The 24,289-nt window shown below is 36.6% G+C and overlaps 2 protein-coding genes across 14 annotated transcripts in view; one reads left to right on the top strand and one right to left on the bottom strand.

Moving 5' to 3' along the window:
• Window positions 1-24,289, bottom strand: part of LOC105227681 (uncharacterized) — a 125,719-nt gene that overhangs the window by 63,243 nt on the left and 38,187 nt on the right. The window contains exons 1-2 of one of the 12 annotated variants that reach the window (XM_049450906.1): window positions 14,221-15,253; window positions 10,740-11,781 (exon numbers count right to left, since the gene is read on the bottom strand). The exons of 9 other annotated variants lie outside the window; for them this stretch is intronic. In XM_049450906.1, coding sequence (XP_049306863.1) covers window positions 10,740-11,604 — 865 coding nt within the window. In that variant the 5' untranslated portion in view covers window positions 11,605-11,781; window positions 14,221-15,253. Of the gene's footprint in view, window positions 1-10,739; window positions 11,782-14,220; window positions 15,254-24,289 lie in introns of those variants that run through there. 2 more of the 12 variants (XM_049450907.1, XM_049450908.1) reach the window with 2 other exon arrangements.
• On the top strand, window positions 5,844-8,161 carry LOC125777052 (uncharacterized). 2 transcript variants are annotated; one of them, XM_049450911.1, is made up of 3 exons: window positions 5,844-7,249; window positions 7,316-7,486; window positions 7,975-8,161. In XM_049450911.1, exons 1-3 carry the CDS (start codon window positions 7,037-7,039, stop codon window positions 8,125-8,127), a joined length of 537 nt encoding a protein of 178 aa, XP_049306868.1. In that variant the 5' UTR covers window positions 5,844-7,036; the 3' UTR covers window positions 8,128-8,161. The 2 variants fall into 2 exon arrangements, with proteins under 2 accessions (XP_049306868.1, XP_049306867.1); XM_049450910.1 differs by having other exon boundaries at window positions 5,844-7,486.

The raw sequence follows: 24,289 nt of genomic DNA, 5'->3' as shown, positions 1-24,289 counted from the left end.
TGGCTCTTTGTTCGAAGCTCATTTTCGCACCGATAACACAAACATGCTGACACTTAAAACGCAATAACTTCACTTCCAATAGATGAATTGCCATGAAACACTGGACAATCAATAAAGATAGCAGATTCTAACGCACCAGTATATATATTGATGGCGCTACAAGGGGGCGCTAGATTCAAAAAATCCTGTTTACTTTGGAATGTACCTTGTATGAATGAATCTATTCCGTCTGTCTGTAAATATGCAAACTAGTCCCTCAGTTTCTGAGATATCGATCAAGTGCTTGTATGGAAAGCTTATTCATCTAACTTATTTTCATCAAATTAGGCATTGTGTGTTATCCAAGACAACGGTGTAATCAGCGACAAAATTGTTCAGGATACTTGCGAGATAATCAAGTATTGAATAAAAGGTCAGCTACAGCAAAAAAAAGATATTCTTTATATTTACAACATTTGTACCAATAAATTCCACGAACAGTTTGGAAAACAAAACCTTTATTATGGAAGGCACGGTATAAGATGGAGCAAGTGCCTTGAATATAATACGTTTGACGGATCGAAAACTTTTGCAAGTATAAGAACTGAAGGCACTAACTTTGAAGGTGAAAAAATAGAAGAAGTATTTTGGAGAATAACAAAATGTTTGTTTGCTTCAAAAATATGCGCATTTTGGCAGTTCTATATTCAACATTTCTAACATTTTGATAAACTAAATTTAAATCAGACTAAAAGCAACGAAAACGCTATTACGCGAAGTTAAATATTTTATTAATTTCAAAACGCTTTGAAATTAGTGCGCTTTCGAGCCTTACCAAACTTAAAGACACGCACACAAACGCAGTAGGCATAGTGAGCGTATGTGTACGGAAAACTAAGAGAAAAACGCGTCTGAGGATAATAACGAACACACAATGAATAGTTACGACCGCTTTGACCGACGCCACACAGACACACATAAATAATTATGAACACACACACACGGACAGCACAATGGCGCGTGTGTTTGTCACAATAAACGGCCCGAACGCCTCAAGGCACGACCGAAATCCGCGTGGCGCTTTCATACAAAAACAGGTGAAAAATCGCTGGCCATTGTTGGCTCGGCTCAAGCCGCTTCTCCGCACACACAAAGCACCTAACGAAAAACAATAAAATATTATTGTAAAAAGCAAGTACGCACACATGTAAATAAAACATATTGCAATGCGAACTGTGCGAGCGGAGGGAGAGGGGGTGGGTTTACCATGTGTCCATGGAAGAGACAAAATATTATTACATAAGGATAATAAAGTGAATGTGGCCGACAGACAAGCAGAATCGCACCACAGCCAAGCGCTGCCAAGAGCCTTAACAAACAATGGCCCCCAATGTGACCCAAGCGCGTGTGTGTGTTGTTGTTGTTATTTTATTATTTGCATTCTTCTATGTAGGTAAGCGCTAAAAAATATAAACTGTGCCCCTTGGCGGTAGTCGTGTACGTAATGTGGAATAAAACAAAAGTGTCGTCGCTGTCATTGCAACAATTGCAGGCACGAACACACAACAACAACACATCAACAATAATGTAAAAGCATGTGTATGCGTGTGTGTGTGTGAGGAAGCAACACTAACCTCTTGTTGCGTTTTTGCGAACGCATTTCAAAACATCCATTCAAAACGGAGAAGCCTCAACTGTGCCATAACAACACACACACACATATACACTAACACTCTGGTACCACACAAGTGCACTTTTAGCGAACAAACGCGTTTGTCCTTTATTCTTGGGGCCCCTTGCCACGTCGCCGATTGCCTAATCCTCGCCACTCACTCGGAGTTTTATTGTGCCGTTTGAAGTGTCATGCTAACAAAACAAAAACAACAATAACAACACATACAATAGTAGACAACAGGCAATATATGCATATGTACATGTATGTGTGTCCATGTGTGTGAGCACGACACGAGAACACTTGAAATGTTTTAATGCAATAAAAAGCGATTGTAATGAGGCTCATAAATGCGTTTAGAAACGCTTTAACACTCGTGTTATTGGGCGAGTATGACGACTTTCGGGAACGCTGTTGAATGGCTTTTGTGTGCTAGGAGCTTTGCGAAAATCCCAGCTAACTACAGACCTCAATAAAGCCAAACATTCACATACACGCACACATTTGCATATGCTAACTTACAGTTATGCATACATATGCACAGTTAGACAGGCGAACAAGCGAACAGCGAAAAATAGGCATTCCTTTGGTCTTTAACTGCATGAGGGACTATATTTTCACCGGCTCAGTCAATTGGTGCGGCAGTTCCAGCTCCAAATCGGAGTTTTGTGTATTTACAAACATTTACAGGTGCGAACAATCCGCTTCGCAAGACACACACCCACACACATTCAATTGAAATTCGAAAGCGATTGTGGAAATTAAAATTTCAGTCGAGTGTGCATAGTTTAGACTCATTCAAATGTGGTCGCTTATACATATAGATGAGGAATATATCGGTTCCTAATAGAATTTTATTAGACAACTAAAAGTAAGTAATTGGTTTCAGCAAAAACTTGACTTGAGACTCAATACCACTCAAGAGAAAAAGTTGAACGCATGGATAAATTCATTCCTCATACCGCCTCACCAACTTCAATAATAGGAATCAGGATAATTGTTTGACCTCATCGCATCGAACAATCTCACCGTGACCAGTCAGCCGACCGTTAGTTAATAAAGCTGGTTTCAGCTAAAATTGTGTCTTCTTCTTCTTTATTGTGTCTCATTGAGCATAGAAAACTCTCTACATGTTTTGTCATCATATAGAGGTAGTAAGTTCATGCGACATCGAAAGTTCGACTGACCAGCTCTCGCCGAGCTCATATTAAGATGTCACTCTGCTTGGATAACGTTGCAGTTGTATATAAGTCGGGAAAGTATTCGTTTCGAACAATCCGGGAAGATGGCAGCTGATCTCCTTACATCCCTATAATGAGGAGCTCAATCGAATATTCCAAAAGTGGCAGAATATCACACCTATATACATACAGATATGCAGTTTCTCTAAGTACGGAAATAGATTCTTGAATTAAGTAGAATCTTCCAAATACTGCAGAGTGCCCACACCTATATAGTAGATATTCAAGTACCCAGTTCCTCTGAGTATGGAGGTAAAGTTGAATCGAGTCTTCCAAGTACTGCAGAGTACCCACACCTACAGATATTCAAGTATCCAGTTTCTCTTAAAAAAATATTTTAACAATACAGAGTCCTCATGTTCAACATATTGAGCAAGTTAACCTTTCTCGGAGCATTATACTATGTATACAAAGACCCCGTAAGGTCAATTATAATTTGATGACGCTGGGCCATCTAACGTTTTAAATTTGAATTATCTATATTTCGACAATGGAAACGTCAAATACCATTCGGAAAGTGACAGATATTCAGTAAAAAGTCTAAAATTTACGAAATGGTTCGCTATTATATTCTATTGTTCGCAGATTGGGCAGAAGATCGTTTGACCGAGGATGGTCAATTTTACCGAAAAATCATCTTTTCGGACGAGGCTCATTTCCACCTCGACGTTAACAAGCAGAATTGCCGCATTTGGGGCACAGAAAACCCGCACGTAATCGTCGAGAAGCCAATGCACCCAGCACGGTGCAGATTTTGGTCTAGTGGAATCATCGGCCCATTTTTCTTCGAAAATGAAGAATTTGATATGTTATGATGAATGAAGCGATATCGCGCAATGTTACCCGCGTTTTTCTTCAAGCAAATTGAAGAGGAAAACTTGGACAACATTTGGTTCCAGCAGAACGGCGCTACGTGCCATACAGCAAACGCTACACTCAATCTTTTACGCCTTATCTTCGAAATTTAAAACGTTAGATGGCCCACCCTATACTTAATTATTTTTCACCAGACCTCCCGAAATAACTAAAAAATATAAGCAGACAAAACGCGATTGTGCAAATGAACTGGTCAACAATGAAGTGTAACAAAGCAACCCAAGTAATAAACACAAAAACAACACATGCATTCACATACAAGCTTAATTATAATAATACACCAATAACAACATCGATAATATTTATACAGACTACATAATATACATTACGTAGACATAGAGGTAAGTCAGATTAGAAACAATAAATGTGTGACGTCAAAAGTAGTCTAACAGCACAATGGACTACGCTCTTTGAATAGCATAAAAAGATGGGCGAGTAGTGGCAAATGAGTAACGAGTTAACCGAAAAATCTACACAAACAGATACAGGGATACAATTCTCTTCCGCGAGATTGGAACTAGTTGGTGTCACCATAGAAGGGTGTGAGATTTATTCATAGACACAACTGAAATATCTGGGTGTAATATTAAACTGAAAACCTCAAATCAAAGTACACGTCGTGGACACATCAAGAAAAGCAAATAAGATCTAGAAAGCTTTAACAAAAATTATAGTATATAGGACTACCTGCCTTCCAGCAAAAGGAATAAGCTCAGTAATATTGTAGGCGGCTCCAATATGGATCCAGACTCTAGACATCAAATCCAATGCAAGAATAATTGCTGCTTTCCGGACTATATCAACTGACGCTGCCGTAGTATTAGCCAGTATGCCGCCCATTGACAACCTGGGAGACGCACTCGCGCGATTACATTAGCTACCAGCGCCTGAAACAGTACCGACAATACAGAGAAGCGAAATAGGGGCCCCAAAATGTGGCAGTAGCAGTGGCAATCCTCATCCAAAGCACGGTGATCCCACAGACTGATACTGATATCCATTCGTGGATAGTCAGACGATTTTTGAACCTGAATATCCGTATCACCCAAATATTACGTGGACATGGGTGTCTTGGAAGCTATCTTCAAAGAATTCATTAAGAATCACACTATTCGCTAGTTTTACGATTGAAAATTTTACGACTTTCACAGAGAAGATTTAAAATATCTTGCATTTCTAAAATTAGTAATAGAATTTTCGAAATTAAGGTCGAACAAATCGGGAAACCGTCAAGTTTTTGCCAACTTCGTCGAGAGCTGGTTCAGAAAGAGAACAAATAGATCAGTACTTTTTCAACAAAATGAACAAGGGGAGACTAGAGAGAAATTCCAAGTGAAAATCATACTGAGGATATAAACTAAACCGAATTGTATATTTAAAGTAGTATGAAACTTGTTTATACCCGAACGAAGTCTGACCAAAATACAGTCGCTAACATTTGGGTAAAACTTCAGTTGTGAAATAATGTATAGTTAATTTCAATCTTCAGGGTATTTTTTGTATTTTTATGTATGTTATGAAGAAGATTATACTCTTAGTTTAAGCTATAATCGATTTCAGCAGAGCCCACAATACTATGCAATCGATTTTCTGGTTCACGAAATTTCTGACTAAATCCATTCTTGATCCTTTCGAGAGCCGGATCTAGGAATAATGAGACAGTTCAAACCTCTGCGTCATATATTAGATCGGAAAAGATCCGATGAAATTAACAAAAAACTGGATTTATATACTTATATTTCGATATCTGAACGACAACTGCACTTCATTTGTTTACAAAACTATGTGAAACGCAGTAAAACGCAGACGAGAAAGCTACAGACATGTCAGACTACAATGGGATGCCTCTTAATGTCTCCCATAGAACACCTTCACAGACACCATAACACCGTCAAAACAGCACGTTTCCCGGGCCTACAGTTGGATAACCTCGATGACAAATTATCTAATACTTACCAACCTGAACCATCCTTAACCGTTACAACAACTTGAATGGAAAACTTGATATAAAGACGGCGTAGTAGGAAAGTCGAAGCTTCGATAACTAGCGCCTTATATATAGATGTACGTATTGTTTATAAAGGGTGATTTTTTAAGAGCTTGATAACTTTTAAAAAAAAAAAACGCATAAAATTTGCAAAATCTCATCGGTTCTTTATTTGAAACGTTAGATTGGTTCATGACATTTACTTTTTGAAGATAATTTCATTTAAATGTTGACCGCGGCTGCGTCTTAGATGGTCCATTCGGAAAGTCCAATTTTGGGCAACTTTTTCGAGCATTTCGGCCGGAATAGCCCGAATTTCTTCGGAAATGTTGTCTTCCAAAGCTGGAATAGTTGCTGGCTTATTTCTGTAGACTTTAGACTTGACGTAGCCCCACAAAAAATAGTCTAAAGGCGTTAAATCGCATGATCTTGGTGGCCAACTTACGGGTCCATTTCTTGAGATGAATTGTTGTCCGAAGTTTTCCCTCAAAATGGCCATAGAATCGCGAGCTGTGTGGCATGTAGCGCCATCTTGTTGAAACCACATGTCAACCAAGTTCAGTTCTTCCATTTTTGGCAACAAAAAGTTTGTTAGCATCGAACGATAGCGATCGCCATTCACCGTAACGTTGCGTCCAACAGCATCTTTGAAAAAATACGGTCCAATGATTCCACCAGCGTACAAACCACACCAAACAGTGCATTTTTCGGGATGCATGGGCAGTTCTTGAACGGCTTCTGGTTGCTCTTCACCCCAAATGCGGCAATTTTGCTTATTTACGTAGCCATTCAACCAGAAATGAGCCTCATCGCTGAACAAAACGCGCGCGAAACACATTTCGAACCGAACACTGATTTTGGTAATAAAATTCAATGATTTGCAAGCGTTGCTCGTTAGTAAGTCTATTCATGATGAAATGTCAAAGCATACTGAGCATCTTTCTCTTTGACACCATGTCTGAAATCCCACGTGATCTGTCAAATACTAATGCATGAAAATCCTAACCTCAAAAAATCACCCGTTACTTTTAATACACACAAACTCATATATAGTTGAAGAACCCGTGCAAATCACATAATCGGGTTATTTTTAGTCACAGAAATATTTTGGCCTCACAAAATTATAAACACATTAAAACAAGTCAATCAATTCAAATTATTACCAATTAGACTCGTTATATTCGCATTAGACCCTCTGCAAACAATATTCACTTTGTGTTTATTTTTTATTTTGTCCAAAAATGTTGCTCAGTTCGTACGCAACGACAAACAGTAAAAGTCATGAGCGACTCTTTGACCCGGTGCATAATTTTAATAGCTTTGTCAATTCAAGCCTTTGTGCCGAACGTTTACGCAATCAAATACACATTCACCAAAATGGAGTGTGAGGCGCTCGACCAAGAATTACTACAATTCGAAGATTGCGGGGTGAACGCAGATCATGAAGCTCATATGCGTTTGAAGGTGCTCAAACCGCCACTGGACAATATATCTGTAGGTACTTCACATCGCTTCTCCAAATATAGTGGCTATATAGAAGTATTTTTTTTCTCCCCAAAGGTACGAGTTGTGCTTATGAAGCATACAAGCGGTGAATATAGGAGCTTCTTTTTGAATACGGAATATGACGTGTGCCGGTTCCTGAAGTCACAACGCAATCCATTGGTGCAGTATTTGTTTCAATTTCTGAAACCCTACACCAGTTTAAATCACAAATGTCCCTTTCCAGAGGTATGAAACGTAATATTATATTTGAATGCGATTATTTACTACTAATTCACCAATTTCCATATCCGCGACTAATTTCCAAAAACGGAAAAGTTATAAACTCCTAAAACAAATAAATGTAATATATTATTAATACTAATATTTAGGTTTATAAAATGAAATGATAGGGCTTAGAAACCTTCGTCTCTTGGTTTCACTAAATATTTGAAATGTATTAGATTTGTTTTTACTGCAGCTAACTATTATTAGCTAGCCAAGTTTCTGCTGGAAGCCAAAAAAAAGAAGAAGCCGAAAATAGTTGCTGCCATATGAAGAAACAGCTGTTAATTAATGTTAGGAAATTTCAAAAGGTTGTGGTCCCCCCATGGGTCCTTTTTATGAGCTTTTCTTTACGAATAATTGTTTGAAAAAAGCTTTGAACTTGTTATTACGAATGAATGGGCCTTTATTTTAATTTAGAATTTCGATAATTAATATTTTTTTCATTTCAGACATCCATGTACCTAAACAACTTTCGGGTAAATGCCAGCATTTTGCGTCCAATGAAGATCGTACTCGATGGAAACTATTCCTTCTTCAGCACTTGGATGACTCATAAAGTGAATCGGATGAAAATTGATTTGTATTTTACATGGGAAGCTTGAATATCATGAACATGCATAGATGAAAATATGAATACTATTAAATATAAAACTAAAATCCTTGAAATATAGTAGATCTTTAGATATTATATTGCTTAAAAAAAGAGGAATTTTTCACACATGTTCCCATTAGCTTCTATACAAAAGTGCTCCGTCCATACATAACAACTCTCCATTATTGCATACTCGGCAAACCGTTTTATTTAAAAGCAAGTAAAGAAGCGCTAAGTTCGGGTATAACCCAACATTTTACACTTTCGCAACTTGCAAGGATCAAAGCCTGGGAGAGACCTTCAGACGTTGACAAAACTTTATTTTAAACTAGTGCTGTGGTTATTATTGGATTTTACATAGAACTTGAAAAGCTGATAAATGACTTCTACTCAGCGAGCGAGTTGGATTCATGTAGCTTTACCTGTTTGGAACATTTAGGGCAAGGAGCCATGTAAATTTTCTTATATTTAGCTCACGCTCCTGCCTTGTGCGATCTCCTGTACCAAATTACTTTTGTATCTTAATTTAGTGCTTGCTTATGGTACTTTATAGATTTTTTTAATGGAGTTTTTGTACGAGTAGGCGTGACAATGGTTCGATTCCGTTTATCTGCAATACCAACGTCCTTTAGATGCCAAGGAATATATGAGCAAGTTTCGATAATTCAATATCTCAATTTTTACACAAGTTAACGCTTGCAAAGGTAATTAGATGAACAAAACTATTATACAGTTCCAATATGTTGCAAGGGTATAAAAATATGAATCTGTGAGATCAGGAAATATTTCATTGATCCCAAGTTCCAACTGCCGAAAGATTGCACAGTCTCGAATCTCTATCAAGCAAGATAGAGAAATAAATGAAATTAGCTACTAAGGAAGTTATCCTTCCCCAGGGTTGTGAGTTGGGTTTGGTAAAAAAATGCCCCCCATGAAAAAGAAACAACAGCTTCGGATGAAAGAGCCCCCTTTTAATGACGTTCACGGCATTTAGGATTACAATTTAAGAGCATGCGCTTGGAATGTCCGCTCCCTTACCGAAGTTACGAAAATATAGATGAGACTTCACTGCTCAACGAACAACAAAGCAACAGTACCTCCAAGTAAAAAATATTATACCTTTGGGATATGAATAATTTATATAAAACTTAAAATTTAGTATACTATTTGAAATACATATGTATATGTAGTACAGGGTGGCTGATGAAAGCCGCTACAAAAAAAAATTAAATAACTTTTTTTCTATTTAATGAATCTGGTTAAAATGGCAAAATAATTGCAGATTGACTTTTACATTTAACAAAAATGGATAACTGGGACACTGAAACAAGAATTTGGATTGTCCGCCGCTATCACGCACTGGAGTCCGTAGTTTCGGTTCAAAGAGAGTATAGGCGCACGTTTGGCGGCAATCCTCTGAGCAGATGGACCATAATGAGACTTGTAAACAATTTTGCCGAGCATGGGACAGTCAAAAGAAGACCTTACCATCGAAACCCTTCAGTTCGAACGGAGGAAACAATCGCTGCTGTAGTTGCTGCCATACAAAACAATCCACATGTTTCGACAAGAAGCTTATCTGCTCAAATGGGTGTAAGCAGACAGTCATTACAATCAATTATGCACAAAGATTTGGACTTATTCCCATATAAAATTCAAATCGCCAACAAACTGAATGCTGCAGGCTTGCCGATTCGCTTGGAATTTTGCCAGAAGATGCTTCAAATGGTGGAAGAGGATGAAAACATGTTGAACTGACTTTTCATGTCTGACGAGGCCCATTTCGATTTAAACGGCGACATAAACAAATAAAATTGTCGAATATGGAGTGCTTCCAACCCACAGATACTCCATGAGACGGAATTGCATCCACTTCGTGTCACAGTGTGGTGTGCAGTTTCATCACGCTGCATTGTCGGGTCCTACTTCTTCGAAGAAAACGGTCACACCGTTACGGTTACTGGAGACCATTACTTGAGCATGTTGAAAGAGTTTTTCTATCCAGAATTATGCCGAATGAGAATTTCTTTCAACTCTGTGTGGTTTCAGCAAGATGGTGCAGCTCCTCACATAGCCCAACCTGTTATGACAGAATTGTGACGAAAATTTCCCAATAAACTGATATCCATAAACTCCACATTCCGTTGGCCACCCAGGTAGCCTGACCTTACTGCACCTGACTTTTTCTTGTGGGGTTATTGCAAACAGGAAGTCTACAAAGCAAAACCAACAAATTTGAATGAACTAAGGCTATCCATTCGAGAAACAATTGCGGCTATTCCTGTCTCAACTCTCCAAGCAGTAATGAACAACTTTTTGGTAAGATGCCGCACATGCATCAACGAGCAGGGGGGGCATTTAAATACCATTTTTTTTAAACTAATTAAGCTATATTTAATAAAATTGAATGAGCTTTAACATGAATAAAAGAAAAATGAATTCCATACACTGAAAAAAAAATTATTTGAGTTTCTTAATGTAGCAAAATTCATCAGTCACCCGGTATATCAGATGTGTTTGGATACCTTTCTGGGTGCGATTGCCTTATGGTATTCCACTAAGTTTTTTACAAATATGTATAAGAACATTGCCACCTCTCATCAGCTTATTGGCTATACTTACTTATGTTAAGCGGCATAATGGCGGCTTGCATCTGACTGAAGATCTGGCGATGGTGGTGATGGTGGTGCGGATGCCCGTGGTGACCGATATGGCCGCCTACAGCCGCGCCGCTAAAATACAAGTGGTTCTGATGCAGCGCCAATTGCTGGTGATGATGATGGTGATGGTGGTGATGATGATGCTGCTGCTGCTGTTGCACGTTGTACGCGTGTTGTTGCAGCTGGTGATGATGATGGTGGGGTTGCAACTGATGGAGTTGCTGGTGTTGCTGCTGCTGCTGCTGCTGGTGCTGTTGCTGTTGACGGTGATTATGGTGGGCTAGGGGGTGTTGCAGCGGGTGTAGATGTTGCTGCTGTTGTTGTTGGAGTTGGTGGGTTTGTTGTGTGTGATGCTGTGGCAAGGCCAGCGCAAGCGAGTGGTGGCTTGCACCGACAGCGCTAGCCGGCATCACTGCTGCGGTGCTGATGTTGCCGTTGCCCACCGACACAGAGGGTGGGGGTGCGGGCGGCGGTGCGGGTGGCAAAGGAGGTGGCGGTGGTGGTGGCGGCGATGTTGCCGAACCTCCTGCGCCATATTGACGTGTTGTTGTAGTCGCTACCGCTGCTGCTGTTGCAGTCGCCGTCGCTAAAATGTGATGATGTGTTGTTGTAGAACGTTGATTTTGTACTGTATTCAAACTGTGTATGGAGGCGTGTACCGCCGATTGATAGATAATACCGTTATTCGACATTGCCGTCATCGACTGGTGGTGATACATCGTCGGTCCGGCGCTGGGTGGCGGTGCTGCGGCCGCGACCGTTGCTGCTGCTGCCATGGCAGCGGTGGCCGTTACGGGTGCCAGCGGGAGCGAGCAATAGCCTGCCATCTGTAGATTGGTGTGAGTACTCCGCTATTTCTTTTCTCTTTTTTATTGTTTTGATTATGCAACTTATGTGCTAATATATTATAACATTTCCGAATTTATGACCTTATAAGTTTTGTAAGTCGTTTGTTTGATCCCGAAATATAGATTTTCAACTAATGTGAAATGGTTGTTTTGCTACTGGGAAGCGGTTTTGACCATCATATATAGTTATTTTTAGATTTTAATTTTTACATATAGTGTATAATATTCGGAAATACCGATCTGGTATTATTTTCATTGTTTAGGTGAAGTTCAAAGACATAATTTTTGTGTTTGAATAATTTTTTGTAAAGAAGATTTTTGTTTAAGAGGAAGAAGCATCGAAAGCCTGAACCCGATGTCAGTGTGGAACTTTAATCCAAGCTAAACCTCATACTGTCTTGTACCGATTTATAGAGTAACCAAATTTTTAAAACCAATCTTAAGAAAACCGGTCGTCACTATACATATGTATATTTTCGATGCAATTTATGATCATATGGATCTAAATATTTAACCACCTCAGTACTAAAAAGTTTCGCTTCAAATACTCTCAACTCATCCAGAGTGCATAGATGAACTTAATTCACGATGAAGCTCCTTCAAGGACCAGTGTTTATTAATGGTATGGTGAATTCAATCGAGATCGTAGATCACTCCAGGACGAATTTCGTGAAGATCGTCAAAAATAAATTTTTGTTCCGGAAACTCCGAAAACTGATATTGCAAGATCATCATGTAACCTATGGTGAGCATTAGTGGGACTAGCATACATTCAACATTGCATGAACATTTTACTGTGGAAGAAAATGGTTCACATTGGATCACACGCAATTTGTTAGCCCCTAAAGCAAAAAAGCTCGAATGTTCGAGAGAAATGTTAACAGAATACGATAGCTATACTTCGAAACACGTCTATGACATCTTGACAGCTGATGAATCGTAGATTTACGCGTATGAGCCCGAAAGTAAAAAGCAGTCGATTGTATGAGTGTTTCAAGATAAGCCGAAGCCAGCAAAAGTTGTTCGCGCGAAACACTTCCAAACAAACGGTTGTTTGTTTTTTGTTTTTTTAGGAAAAACTGAGCACAAAAACCAAAAGACTGCAACAGCAGTGAATTCTGAGTGGTATTCAACCATTTATTGTCCAGTTGTTTTATAAGAAATCAGGAAAGCCAACCGCCGAAGACGGATCACTCTTCACCACGTCAATGCTATGTAGCTCTCACACATCGACTGAAACATTCGACCGATTTAATGGGTGATCCACCCTAAAGTGCTGGCTTAGCACAGAGTGATCTTTTATTATTCCATTCTTAAAAAATAAACTAAGAGGTCAACTCTTTTTGGCACTTAATGCGTTTTGGAGATGACTAAATCAGAGTGGCAAAAGTGCTTCAAAAATTGGTCCAAACACATGTAGAAGTATATACATACATTTTAATGGAGAATATTTTGAGAAACAATAAAGCGCTTTTCGATGAAAAAAATTGTTTTCGTTTTCGAGTCCCGAAACATAAAAGGCAACCTACGTACTACTGTATAGCCTTCCTGCTTAATTAACTGCGAGTTCAGTGGACGTTGAATATATAGAGGGTTTACAAAAGCGAAGAAATTTTTTTTTAATTTTCCTTTCAACTGCTTTTGCTAGTATTATTAATGTTAGCCGAACTTTTAGTCGAATCGAATTTACACACAATTCGGCTAGGCAGTGACTTCGTAAAACCCTGCTTTATGATTAAGAAAAATACTTGAGGTAGAACATTTTATATTGTCTTTAACTTTTTTTTTTTATTTTAATGGAAGAACCACTAATTGTAAACGAGTTCCAGTTATTATCTATAAGTACATCTTATCTAAGAATACTACAGTGCAAGCAGACCTAAACTTCAAAAACCACGTGTACAAATTTCACAGCAGATAGGTTGTAAAATATGGCACTTTAAATAACGTCAAATTTTTCCTTTGAATAAAACTGAATAAAGAGAATTACATGTGTTATTGGCGCAAAATTTTGATCTAAAGAAAACGATATGAAGACCAAAAATCGCTTGATAAGTGTTTTCCAGTCTCAGGGTTTCCGTACAGGTCACATAAGTACCGCTAAAGATGAACTAAGTGCTGTTGTGAACGAAAATATCCGATATTTTTACTAACTGATTCTGGATGACTGTAAATTAAAGTTGACCTAGACAACTGACGCTCTAAAGAGAACAGAGGAGTAAGAATAAGATAGGCGGTGGCTCCGTGCGAAATAAGTGCCACGTGAATTTCTAAGCGATCTATTCACAAATCAATGAAAACAATTGAAACTTTACATTAACTGTTTAGACAACCAGCGTATTCTCTATATCAAAGTTTACAACTCAACTCGTATCCCTGGCTTCTTCTGAACTCTATGCTTTTTCCAAAAAAAAAAAAATACGAGCACTCATACTTTTAAAGCGCACTGTAGCCTCCAATGAGTTTACAAACGCATTTATTTCGACTCTTATTCTTAAATTTCAGAAGCTCGTCACAAATACTGCAATTCCATTCAATTTCTACAAATTATTCATTTATCAATACACTTTTGATCGACCACTATATTTATATTACACTATATTTGCAGTTCTAAGACGTTTCTTTGCATATGCTTTCAGTTCTATACACTTAATTTCCGAGCAATGCAATTATCCGTTTTAATGTGGCAATTATCGCGGCGAAAACAATGTCTTCCACGTTGGTAAATTAATACTAAATTTAAATGCTTTCGTGAAGAGGCGCTCACTCCACTTTTCGCTCGACACCATTCAACATTTTATCTCAGTTCAAAGAAAATAATCAAAAAACCAGAAATAAATAAAATAATTTCGCATACATATTTAATATTTTAAATTGATAATATACACACAGACAGACATGTTTTAGCTGGCGCGATTTATCTTACACATAAATCTCTGGTGGACACAGTAACATTCCGCCTTCTTGGCTGCATACGTAAGAGAGGAAAATCTTATCGCTTTACAACAACTTCTGACTTCAACCCACTTATTGTGCTTTCTACGCATGGCACATTCGCATCCATACACACACGTGTGTATCAATGTTTTTATTTAATATTTTTATATATAATAAATATGGCTAACATAAGTGGCTCGACTTATTTTTATTACTTTTAATTTATACCCGTAGAAATATAAGTACACACACATACACTCGTATGCAAGAGTTGAAATATTAATTTTGTTTATATTTGTAGTGGTTTTCTTCTTCTTTTTCTCCATGTTTACCTTTTTCACGAATTCTGCTGCCGTTGGGGGTTTGAGTGACAAGTTTGTACTTGAACTAACAAACTTTACATTTTCGCTTCACCGTAAGCTAGTTGGGCAACAGAAGCTTAAAAGCTGATTCACCTCAATGTTTGCCTTTCTTCTTCACAATGAACAAACACACGTTTAAGAAACATTTCTTTGGATTTGCGTCGTTTGAAATAAAAGTGCTTAGTACTTAAGACTAGAAGATTTCTAAGATAAAAAAGTCTCAGTAAAATTAAAAAGCTATTCATAACATTATGTTAATCTCGGACAAATAGTCCAAACTACACGATAGATTTTATGAAAAAATTGTTCTACAAGAAGGCTCTGCTTCAAAAATGAGTTTGCAACTTACTTTGCAACACTACATCATCTACATCATTAGTTGTCTTCAATTTGCCAAAATTTAAAAGTGTTGAATCGAACAAGCAACTTGTTTATATCAAGTAATCGGAATTAGCGAATCTGAAGGATTTATAGCATTTCAGTAAGGTATGTACATATGTATTCTTTCGTACTTGAATCTAATTATTTTGATAACAAAACAGAACTCAAGATTAGCGATCGGAGAATTGTCATATCGAGGTCGGCTATTAACAACAATTTGAAGAGTATTTTAAGAGTGAAGAATAATTTTTTTTCTTTAATGATTTTAGAGAGTTAACAAGTAAGGAAGGTCTAAGTTCGGGTGTCACCGAACATTTTATACTCTCGCATGATAAAGTGATAATCGAGATTTCATTATCCGTCATATTGTGGGCGTGGCATTTTGCCCATCTTCGAACTTAGCCTTCTTATGGAGTCAAGAAATACGTGTACCAAGTTCCATCATGATATCTCAATTTTTACTCAAGCTACAGCTTGCACGGACGGACGGACAGACAGACATCCGGATTTCAACTTTACTGGTCACCCTGATCACTTTGGTTATGCACTTTGGTTATATACTTTGGTTATATACTATCCCTATATCTGACTCTTTTAGTTTTAGGACTTACAAACAACCGTTATGTGAACAAAACTATAATACTCTCCTTAGCAACTTTGTTGCGAGAGTATAAAAATGTTGGGATTCAAAAAGACAAGTTAGATTAAGGTATATACTACTTTCAATCAGCCCAAACTACTTTCCAATTCTAAATGCAGATAATGTGTATAATATTGCTGATTTTGAGGACATAGGTGGAACACCTAGACACTATGGGAAATTTTAGTAATAATATTGCCGAAGTTTCGCTTGTGAAGTGAGAACAATGAATTCTTTCAAAGCTGATCGTTAAGGGTATGTGGTGTATATGAATATATTTCTTCCTGACAGTGTCTGCAATTTCGAAAAGATAGCAGACGGTGTTTTATAGATATTACGTTAACTAGGTTTCTTAAGATTATTACTTTCTTTGAGCAAAGAAACTTCATATTGAAAATCGATGCTAAATCCTGCATAATTTGAATTTAAAATTTACAAATATGAGAACACGAAACAACGTTCATACTATAACACCTATAAAACAAGACAAATATACTTATATCGGATAGTATACTCCCGATTTTAACTTGGAATTAAAGGATTTTTAAGAAAGATCGACTTAGAAAAGGAGGTCTTCATAGCTCTAAGCAAAATTGGTGAAGAACATTCTTTTACCGTATGCAAAAATGTCCATCAAAAGGGATTGTAGCGGTTTAAAATGTACAATAACACTAAAGCTCGCAATTGAATTTTGATGAAATCATGGAAATCTACGAGGAAAACAGTATTTTGGTATCAGATCTATGTTAGTTACATCATTATATTTTTCCGATTTTTGACTCATTTGTTTCAGCTCCAACTATTACAGTTCCAGCTTAAAGAAATGTTTTTTAAACAAGTGTGCTGAATTGCATATTCTTCGGAGGACACTTAATTTCTTACACATTTTCTAACTTGAACCATTTGCTCCAAAATTAAGTACCTCGGACGATTTCATTCTTAGACTTGCAAGTTATGTCGAATGGCCTATCTAGAACTCCATTTAGGTGCTATACTCAAATTCAAAAATAAAAAAGATTTCAATATATTATAAAAACACTCTTTACTACTGTTTTGAATGTTATACATCGCTTAACGTTCGCAGACATGATATATAAGTACATATGTATGTATAAATATTCCTCAGTGCAGAAGAATTTCCTACTACGTACTCCCCACTGTCTACCACCACCGTTCCAGGAAGCGCACTCACACAGCCGTGATCGTATTTGGTGATAATAATAAGTAATCTTATAAATAATATACATATATATACAACATTGTTTTTGTTTAATTTAACAGCAATTAACAAACATTTAAAACACTTAGAACACCGAAAATATTTGATAAATACTTATACCAGAATTAATAAATACAAAATATTTACATACCTACACACATAGCTTAGATTTAAGAAAAACTCTTTAATAGCGAAATAGATAACATTTGCTTATGTGAATCACCAAGTTTATTTTTCTTTTTATATCGGAAAACACACATTCACAAAATTAACCATGAGGAAGCACGTGGCTGAAAATTTTGTTAGTAATATGGTTAGTAATTTGCAATAAAAACGAATCATGGTACAGCTGAGTTGTGTTTTTTTATTATTTTTTTTTTAAGAAAATAACGGTTGTTGATATAATGAGTACTAATAAATTTTTTACAATATTGTTTATAAGTGTTTTAGAGATATAAGGCGGCTTCAAAACCCAAAAGCAGCGCAAGATGGTTGTTACATAGGCTGCTATATATATTTCTGGCCTAGGCAACACTAAGTGTTGCCAGGTGCAATCTGACATTTCCATTGGAAAGTTTGACATTTTTTAGCATAACATCACTCAGAACGTTTTGTCATTTAATCGTGAATTGTTTTATTTACAGGGAATTAAAAAATTCATCTCGGCCAAAAAATGGAATTAACTCGTGAACATTTTCGTGCGATTATTTTTCACAACTTTCGACGTGGATTATCACGACAAGAGTGCATCGATGAACTGAAGCACCATCCTATAGCACTGTGAAAAACTGGTACAACGAATTCAATCGTGGCCGACGCTCGCTCAAAGACGAATTCCGTGAAGGTCGTCGAAAAACAGCCGTTGTGCCAGAAAACATCGGTGCCGTACGTGAACTGATAATGCAAGACCGTCATGTAACATACCTTCAGATAGAGGCATGCCTATGCATTTCTTCCACCAGCATACATTCGATGTTACATGAACACCTGGCCGTAAAAAAGGTTTGTTCTCGTTGGATCCCGCACAATTTGACAATCGCTCAAAAAATGGCTTGTGTGGATTGGTGTAAGGAAATGCTGAAAAAATACGATCGCGGTGCTTCAAAACACGTTTACACGATCGTCACAGGTGACGAATCATGGATCTATGCGTATGAGCCCGAAACAAAACAGCAATCGACCGTGTGGGTCTTCCAGGACGAGGCAAATCCAACACAAAAAAAAACCATTTTCGTTGATAAATATTCCTATTTTCATTATTAGGCATTATGCCAAAAAATGTCGATATATAGTAGCCCTCGTACGTTCGGGTTTGTAAACTTTCGAACCTCCTATTCTACTGTGTCTCAATATGAGCTTGCTGTGAACAAAATCATTGCTGGTTTGCCTACAAGTTCTAGTTTTTATTGAAATAGATCCTTAGAAGCACGTCAGGTGCTATATTTTTTTTTTACTTAGAGGACGCGGCAGCTAGAATTTGCATATTTTTATGACCCTATAACAATAGTCATATTTTTCACTTAGTAGCTCTTAGTTTGAAATCGTTAAGTGCCTGGCCCTAAATACCTTAGTACAAATGTGTAAAGTTAGATCGCTCTTTCACCTTGGAAACCTTAATTCGGCTGAACAGCGTTCAGTCTTTAATATATCGATCCGCTCAATTATCCATTTTACTAACGGTGGTAGAAATATTCTAATAATTTTCCGTTGTATTAGCATCTTCTCTAGCTGCCTTAAAAGTTATAAGTATTGAGCTTTTAATAGGTTAATTGATAAAATTATCCAGAGAGTGAGATACAAGTGGTCGACTGATCGACTATTATTAGCACACTATATACTACACTACACTCTACTTTCTGGAACCATTCGATTTCAAACGCTGCTAAGGTTCCATGTTATTTAAATAGCCCACAAACAACGTTTATAAAAGCAGGGCTATTTCTTGAAGCAATTTATGAAAAAATACTTATCATCGAACAAGATGTCAGAGTTGATATTTTTACCTTCAAGAGAGAGACATTTTGAATGGTGTTATTTGGTACTGTTTTGTATCAATTCGATTATCTTCATATAATATTTCGTATTCACTCTCAAAAACTTTGTTCCTGAATTATTCTAGCAAGAACTTTGGAAAAATAAATATGTTAAAATTTTCTGCTTTTAAAAAGCCTTTTTCTTTGCTTTTGCTATGAATACAGAAATTTCTGAAAAATGTGATATAACATCACTTAAAATGCAAAAAAAACGAATCACTAAGAAATTCAGAATTGAGTTTTTTACTGCTTACGATGCACTATAACTTAATATATGTATAACGCTGTCCAATATATCTAATATGTAACTGTTTTATAACCAAAATATAGTATACATTTTTCAATGTGAGTGGTTCTATATATATATATTTTCATTCACTTGTAAGCTTATGAAAAGTGATTAAAGTGATTAGACTATTATTATACATTTTATGTGACGACAAGCACTTATAATTTATCTAGTTAATTTAAATCCAAAAAAACGTGAAACTCTGCACTAAATTTGAAACATTAAGCATTGAATAATTTTTGAAGGTTTTCTATGTATTCGCATGTTTTGAGATTGATTGTGTAGTCAGAATTTAAAAGCAGAAATAATAACTTGTTTTATTTTGCATTTTCTTAGTGTATAATACTGTAAAAATATTCGCTGCATACTTGAAGTAAAACCGACAAATACTTTTCGACTTATTTGATAATTGGAACAGGCTCTGAAACATAAGCGTAAAACTACAAAGGACTATATTCAATATTTCTCTGAACTATGTGTTTTAAACTGGTGGCCACGGTGGCCTGAAAAGTGCTTTTTTAATTTCAATGAAAATTATACAATTTTTTCATAAACAAATAACTGTTCGTTTTTCACCGAATTCAGGAAGAAAATTCCTGAGGCCGCCATTTATTTATATAAAACAACAAAGTCGCGTCAGGTACAAGATTATCTATAAATAAAACTGTTTTTGTTCATTTGACTTAAGATGAATCTGATTAGCGGTAGTAAGGAGCTTCAGCTGGAACTGGATCAACACAGATAGACATTACATTGAAAGTTATTATTTTCACAATTCTGTCATGTCAAGTTGAAACCTTACTTAAGAGGTTGTATAAGTTACACACAAATTTGAAAATGCCTTTCAGAGTGCATGGAAGTACAAGAACAAACTTTAAAGATGCTATGTTTTTTACTTTTTTAAAATAAAAAACTATTTAAAATTGTCACTTTTGTTTGCAACCTAACCCATCATTTGAAGGAAAAAACTCGAGTTATTCTTTATAATAAACACACCAGCATATTTTTTTTAAATCTACAAGAAAATAAAGACACAAGTTTATAAAAGTTTACATTTAATTTTCCGCTTTTATAATTATGATAGTAAATAAATTCCTCACGGCTAAAAGTAACTCATATTTGGATTTTGCCTTCACCGCTTCCCCTCATAAGCAGGCTTCTAAATTTTGAATTTGCTACGATCACCTCCCATAAACCAGTCGGAAGCAACGATAACGCGTCGTTTGTGTTGTTGTCATCCGATAAATCGTTTGCTTTGAGTGCAAAAACACCGAAAGTCTTTATTAAAAAGAGAAAAATCAGAAGACTATACTAAGAACTCGCTTACTTGCAGACACTAAGGCAAGCACACTCATATCTTTCTTATCAAAACTGCTAATTCAAGCTGTCAATTTAAATGTGTTGTTTTAGATAGCGATTATCTGGCACAGTTTTGCGTTTTAACTAAGCAGAAAATTAATTTTTCATATAATTTATTTAAGAATATTTCACATTGCATTTACGGATTTTTTGAGCAAGGCACTGGAGTGTAGAGATAAATTATTTTTAAATTATAATAACAGTAATTTTTAGTAATAAGTTTACTACAAAGTTTGTAACACCCAAAAGTAAACGTTGCAGACTCTTTAAAATATATATGTAATTGATTACAGACGGACTGAGTCGATGGGATCTAAAATTCTGTACACGTCCTTTGCTCATCAAGACGCAACGCATTCTTCGGAACCGCCAATATCGGACCACTATAGCATATAGCTGTCATATAAACTGACCTTTCAAACTCTACCCCTTGTATGGAAACATTTTTTATTTCACGAGATATCTTCGCTAAATTTGGTATGGATTATTCGCCAAGGCAGCAATGTAATCTCCGAACAAATTGTTCAGATCGGACCACTATAGCATATAGTTTTCATACAAAATAAACGATCAAAATCATGTTTCTGTTTGGAAAGAGAACTAAACTTGTGAGGTGTTCGTATATTGTAGCTTCGGTGCAACCAAAGTAACGTTTTTTCTTGTTTTTGTAATCGCTTTATAAATAATTTCGTAAACACATAAGCAAATGTTATTTATTCGTAGCTGGCAAATGTTGACATTTATGATAGACACAGAGATGTTTGGCGAGTCAATAGAATAGCATAGCGCAGAAGACTAAACACTTAATTTAACTAGAATTACAACATTTCAACATTTTCGTAAATTAAATTTTAATCAGGAAAACATTGATACGAAAGATAAACAACATGTAAAAGACACAAATGTTTATGAGTTGAGCACAACATTGAACTCCACAACCAAAATAGAGTCAACACACATATAACATAGATAGGATTTATGATGACAGCAATAATAACAACAATTAGAGCAACATTTAATGGTTGTAAACACATCAAGTTGTTACAGAAAAAAAATTACAACACAACATTCAAACAACTTTTGTAGCTTACGAATTCAACGTTTTCATCGCGTGAATGTTCAGCAATAATGCTTCGCCGTCATAGCCTACATTTTTCTAATTTTCATTACACACGCACATTCTTATTTTTAAAATGTTTTATTCGTTTTAATATTCATCTAATGTTTTCAATATTTGTACGCACAGTGGCGCATTAAAATTGCACGAAATTTCAAACGCACAAATCCGTTAACGGTTCAAACTGTGGCCGAGCGAGTTTCGCCAATTTGCCGTTACTACGACTGCCGCCCGAGCTTAGCTGAAATACACACGAACGCGCCAAGGTTGCCTGTGCTAACGAACAGTAAAGCGTCCTGCACGCGAGGCCAGAGTCTAGAAACTAAAATCGCCAAAAACTGCGAAGCGCCAGCCAAGAAAGGATTCGTCGTTCCATTCGCTACGCCGACACACACACACAAACATAAACGCACAGTGTCCCACGGGGCTTACAATGCGATTTATGGGTTGTAGCACGTGTGCAAGCGTCTCGTGATTGCATTGCGATTGCACAGAGCGAGATGGCGATAGTGTTGTGCAAGGAAATAGCTTCGCACCGACCAACGGAATGCGAAGCAGTGGCTTGCGAGCGTGTTAGTGTGGTTTGGGGCTGGTTTCGTGCACGTTTTGTTGTTTATTTGCTATTATTGTTGTCGTTGTTGCAATTGCATACTTGTTGGAGCTGTGCGTTGCATAATTTGGAATAGCTCATCAAGTGCAAATGCAATTTTAGATCATTGTATAACCAATTGAAGCTTTTCTAAATACGGAATATCATTTATTCTCCTATTAAAATAAGGGTTACCTCTGAAGGAAGTGGCACTCAATTTACAGCAATTTATTGTTAACACATAACACTTCATGAAGCCCGTAATCTAATATCGCAAATTATTTATTTAAAAAGGAGAACAGTATGAACTCGATAATCTCGACCAGCGTCTCTATGCACCACTACCAGCGGTGATTCAAAAATGTTGGTTACAGCGAATCTTTAATACCCATCACAAACAAAAAAGGTTGTCCTACAAGAATTTGATTTTGATTGTACCGTTTGTATGACCGCTATATGCTATAGTGGCTCGATCTGAAAACTTTCTACGAAGATTACAAGTAAGCCTTAGGTAATATTCCAAGCCAAATTTCGTGAAGATAGCTCGATAATTAAAACTTTTTCCTTACAAAGACTTGAATTTGATCGGTCAGTTTGTATGGCCGCTCTATGCTGTAGTTGTCCGATATCAGCGGTTCCGACGAATAGAAAGCTTTTTGGTTAGAAAAGGACGTACAATATATGCAAAATATCAAATCGAGATCTCAAAACTGAGTGAATATTTCGCCTATATACAGACAGAGAGATAGAGATGGCTAAGTCCACGTAGCTTAATCAACTACTTGATCCTTAAATTTAGGCAGAAATATCAATAGTATTATGGAAGAAATAAGTGTTTTGCTTTCATAAATCTTCTAGCAGTATTATTTTAATGTCTTTATGCAGTGCATTTAAAACAAATAAAATATATGTATGTACATATATGGTAACAGGTTTTATTCAAATCATTTTAACAGAATTCTGCACTCCTCAACTATCTAAAAAAATATTACAGTTTGTGTAAAAAATTTAATAATGTTAACACTTATGTCGTAAATTAGTTTAAACTTTTTTTATATTTTCCCATTTTTATAATTTAAACATTCACTCACTAATCATAAAAAATTTAAGAAAATTGTACTAAGTAAATAAAATATATAAAAATGTTCAGCAAAATAAATAAATCAAGAATTGAATTTATATAAAAAATTCATTAATAAACACACATGACAATAAATTTAAGTAATTACATTACGTGCTTGAATATTTTTAAGAAAAATAATTCATAATTTGACACTTAACTGAACTTCCACTAAAAAGTTACTCATACGCCCACGCACCTTCTCACCGAACACAACACAACTTTTAGCACAAACAAAGCCATCCACACACACACGCACATACGCATGTATAGATGAATTGCCGGCCGCTTAAGACAGCCCATTCCCGCCTTTTTTAGCCAGCGCTTCGTTTAGCTCCTTTTTGCAAATTCATATTTTGTGAAATCTAAGCAGGTTCAGGGGTGGCTTTTGGCGTCCTGCGCATTGGCCAACAGCAGCGTGCAAACGATAACTGACCATGTAGTTGTTGTTGCTTGTGCCTTGCTGGTGCATGCAAAAGCATGCCTTAGCTTAGACTAACAACAAAATTTTGGGCACCACCTTCCCCACAACAACAAGCGTGCAAACGCCAGCAAACAAGCGACGCGGCAACAACAATAACAACAATAACTACAGCAACACTTGTGATTTGCACGATA

The sequence above is a fragment of the Bactrocera dorsalis genome, chromosome 3, assembly GCF_023373825.1.
Source record: "Bactrocera dorsalis isolate Fly_Bdor chromosome 3, ASM2337382v1, whole genome shotgun sequence".
Lineage (NCBI taxonomy): Eukaryota > Metazoa > Arthropoda > Insecta > Diptera > Tephritidae > Bactrocera > Bactrocera dorsalis.
Note: the sequence above shows the minus strand (reverse complement) of the source record. Positions and strands in the feature narration are given on the sequence as shown.

Excerpts from the sequence above, each read along its gene's own strand:
- LOC125777052 (XM_049450910.1), top strand. The coding sequence starts at position 7,037 with ATGAGCGACTCTTTGACCCGGTGCATAATTTTAATAGCTTTGTCAATT. Across the intron at positions 7,487-7,974 it reads ACAAATGTCCCTTTCCAGAG|ACATCCATGTACCTAAACAA; the intron begins GTATGAAACGTA and ends TTTTCATTTCAG.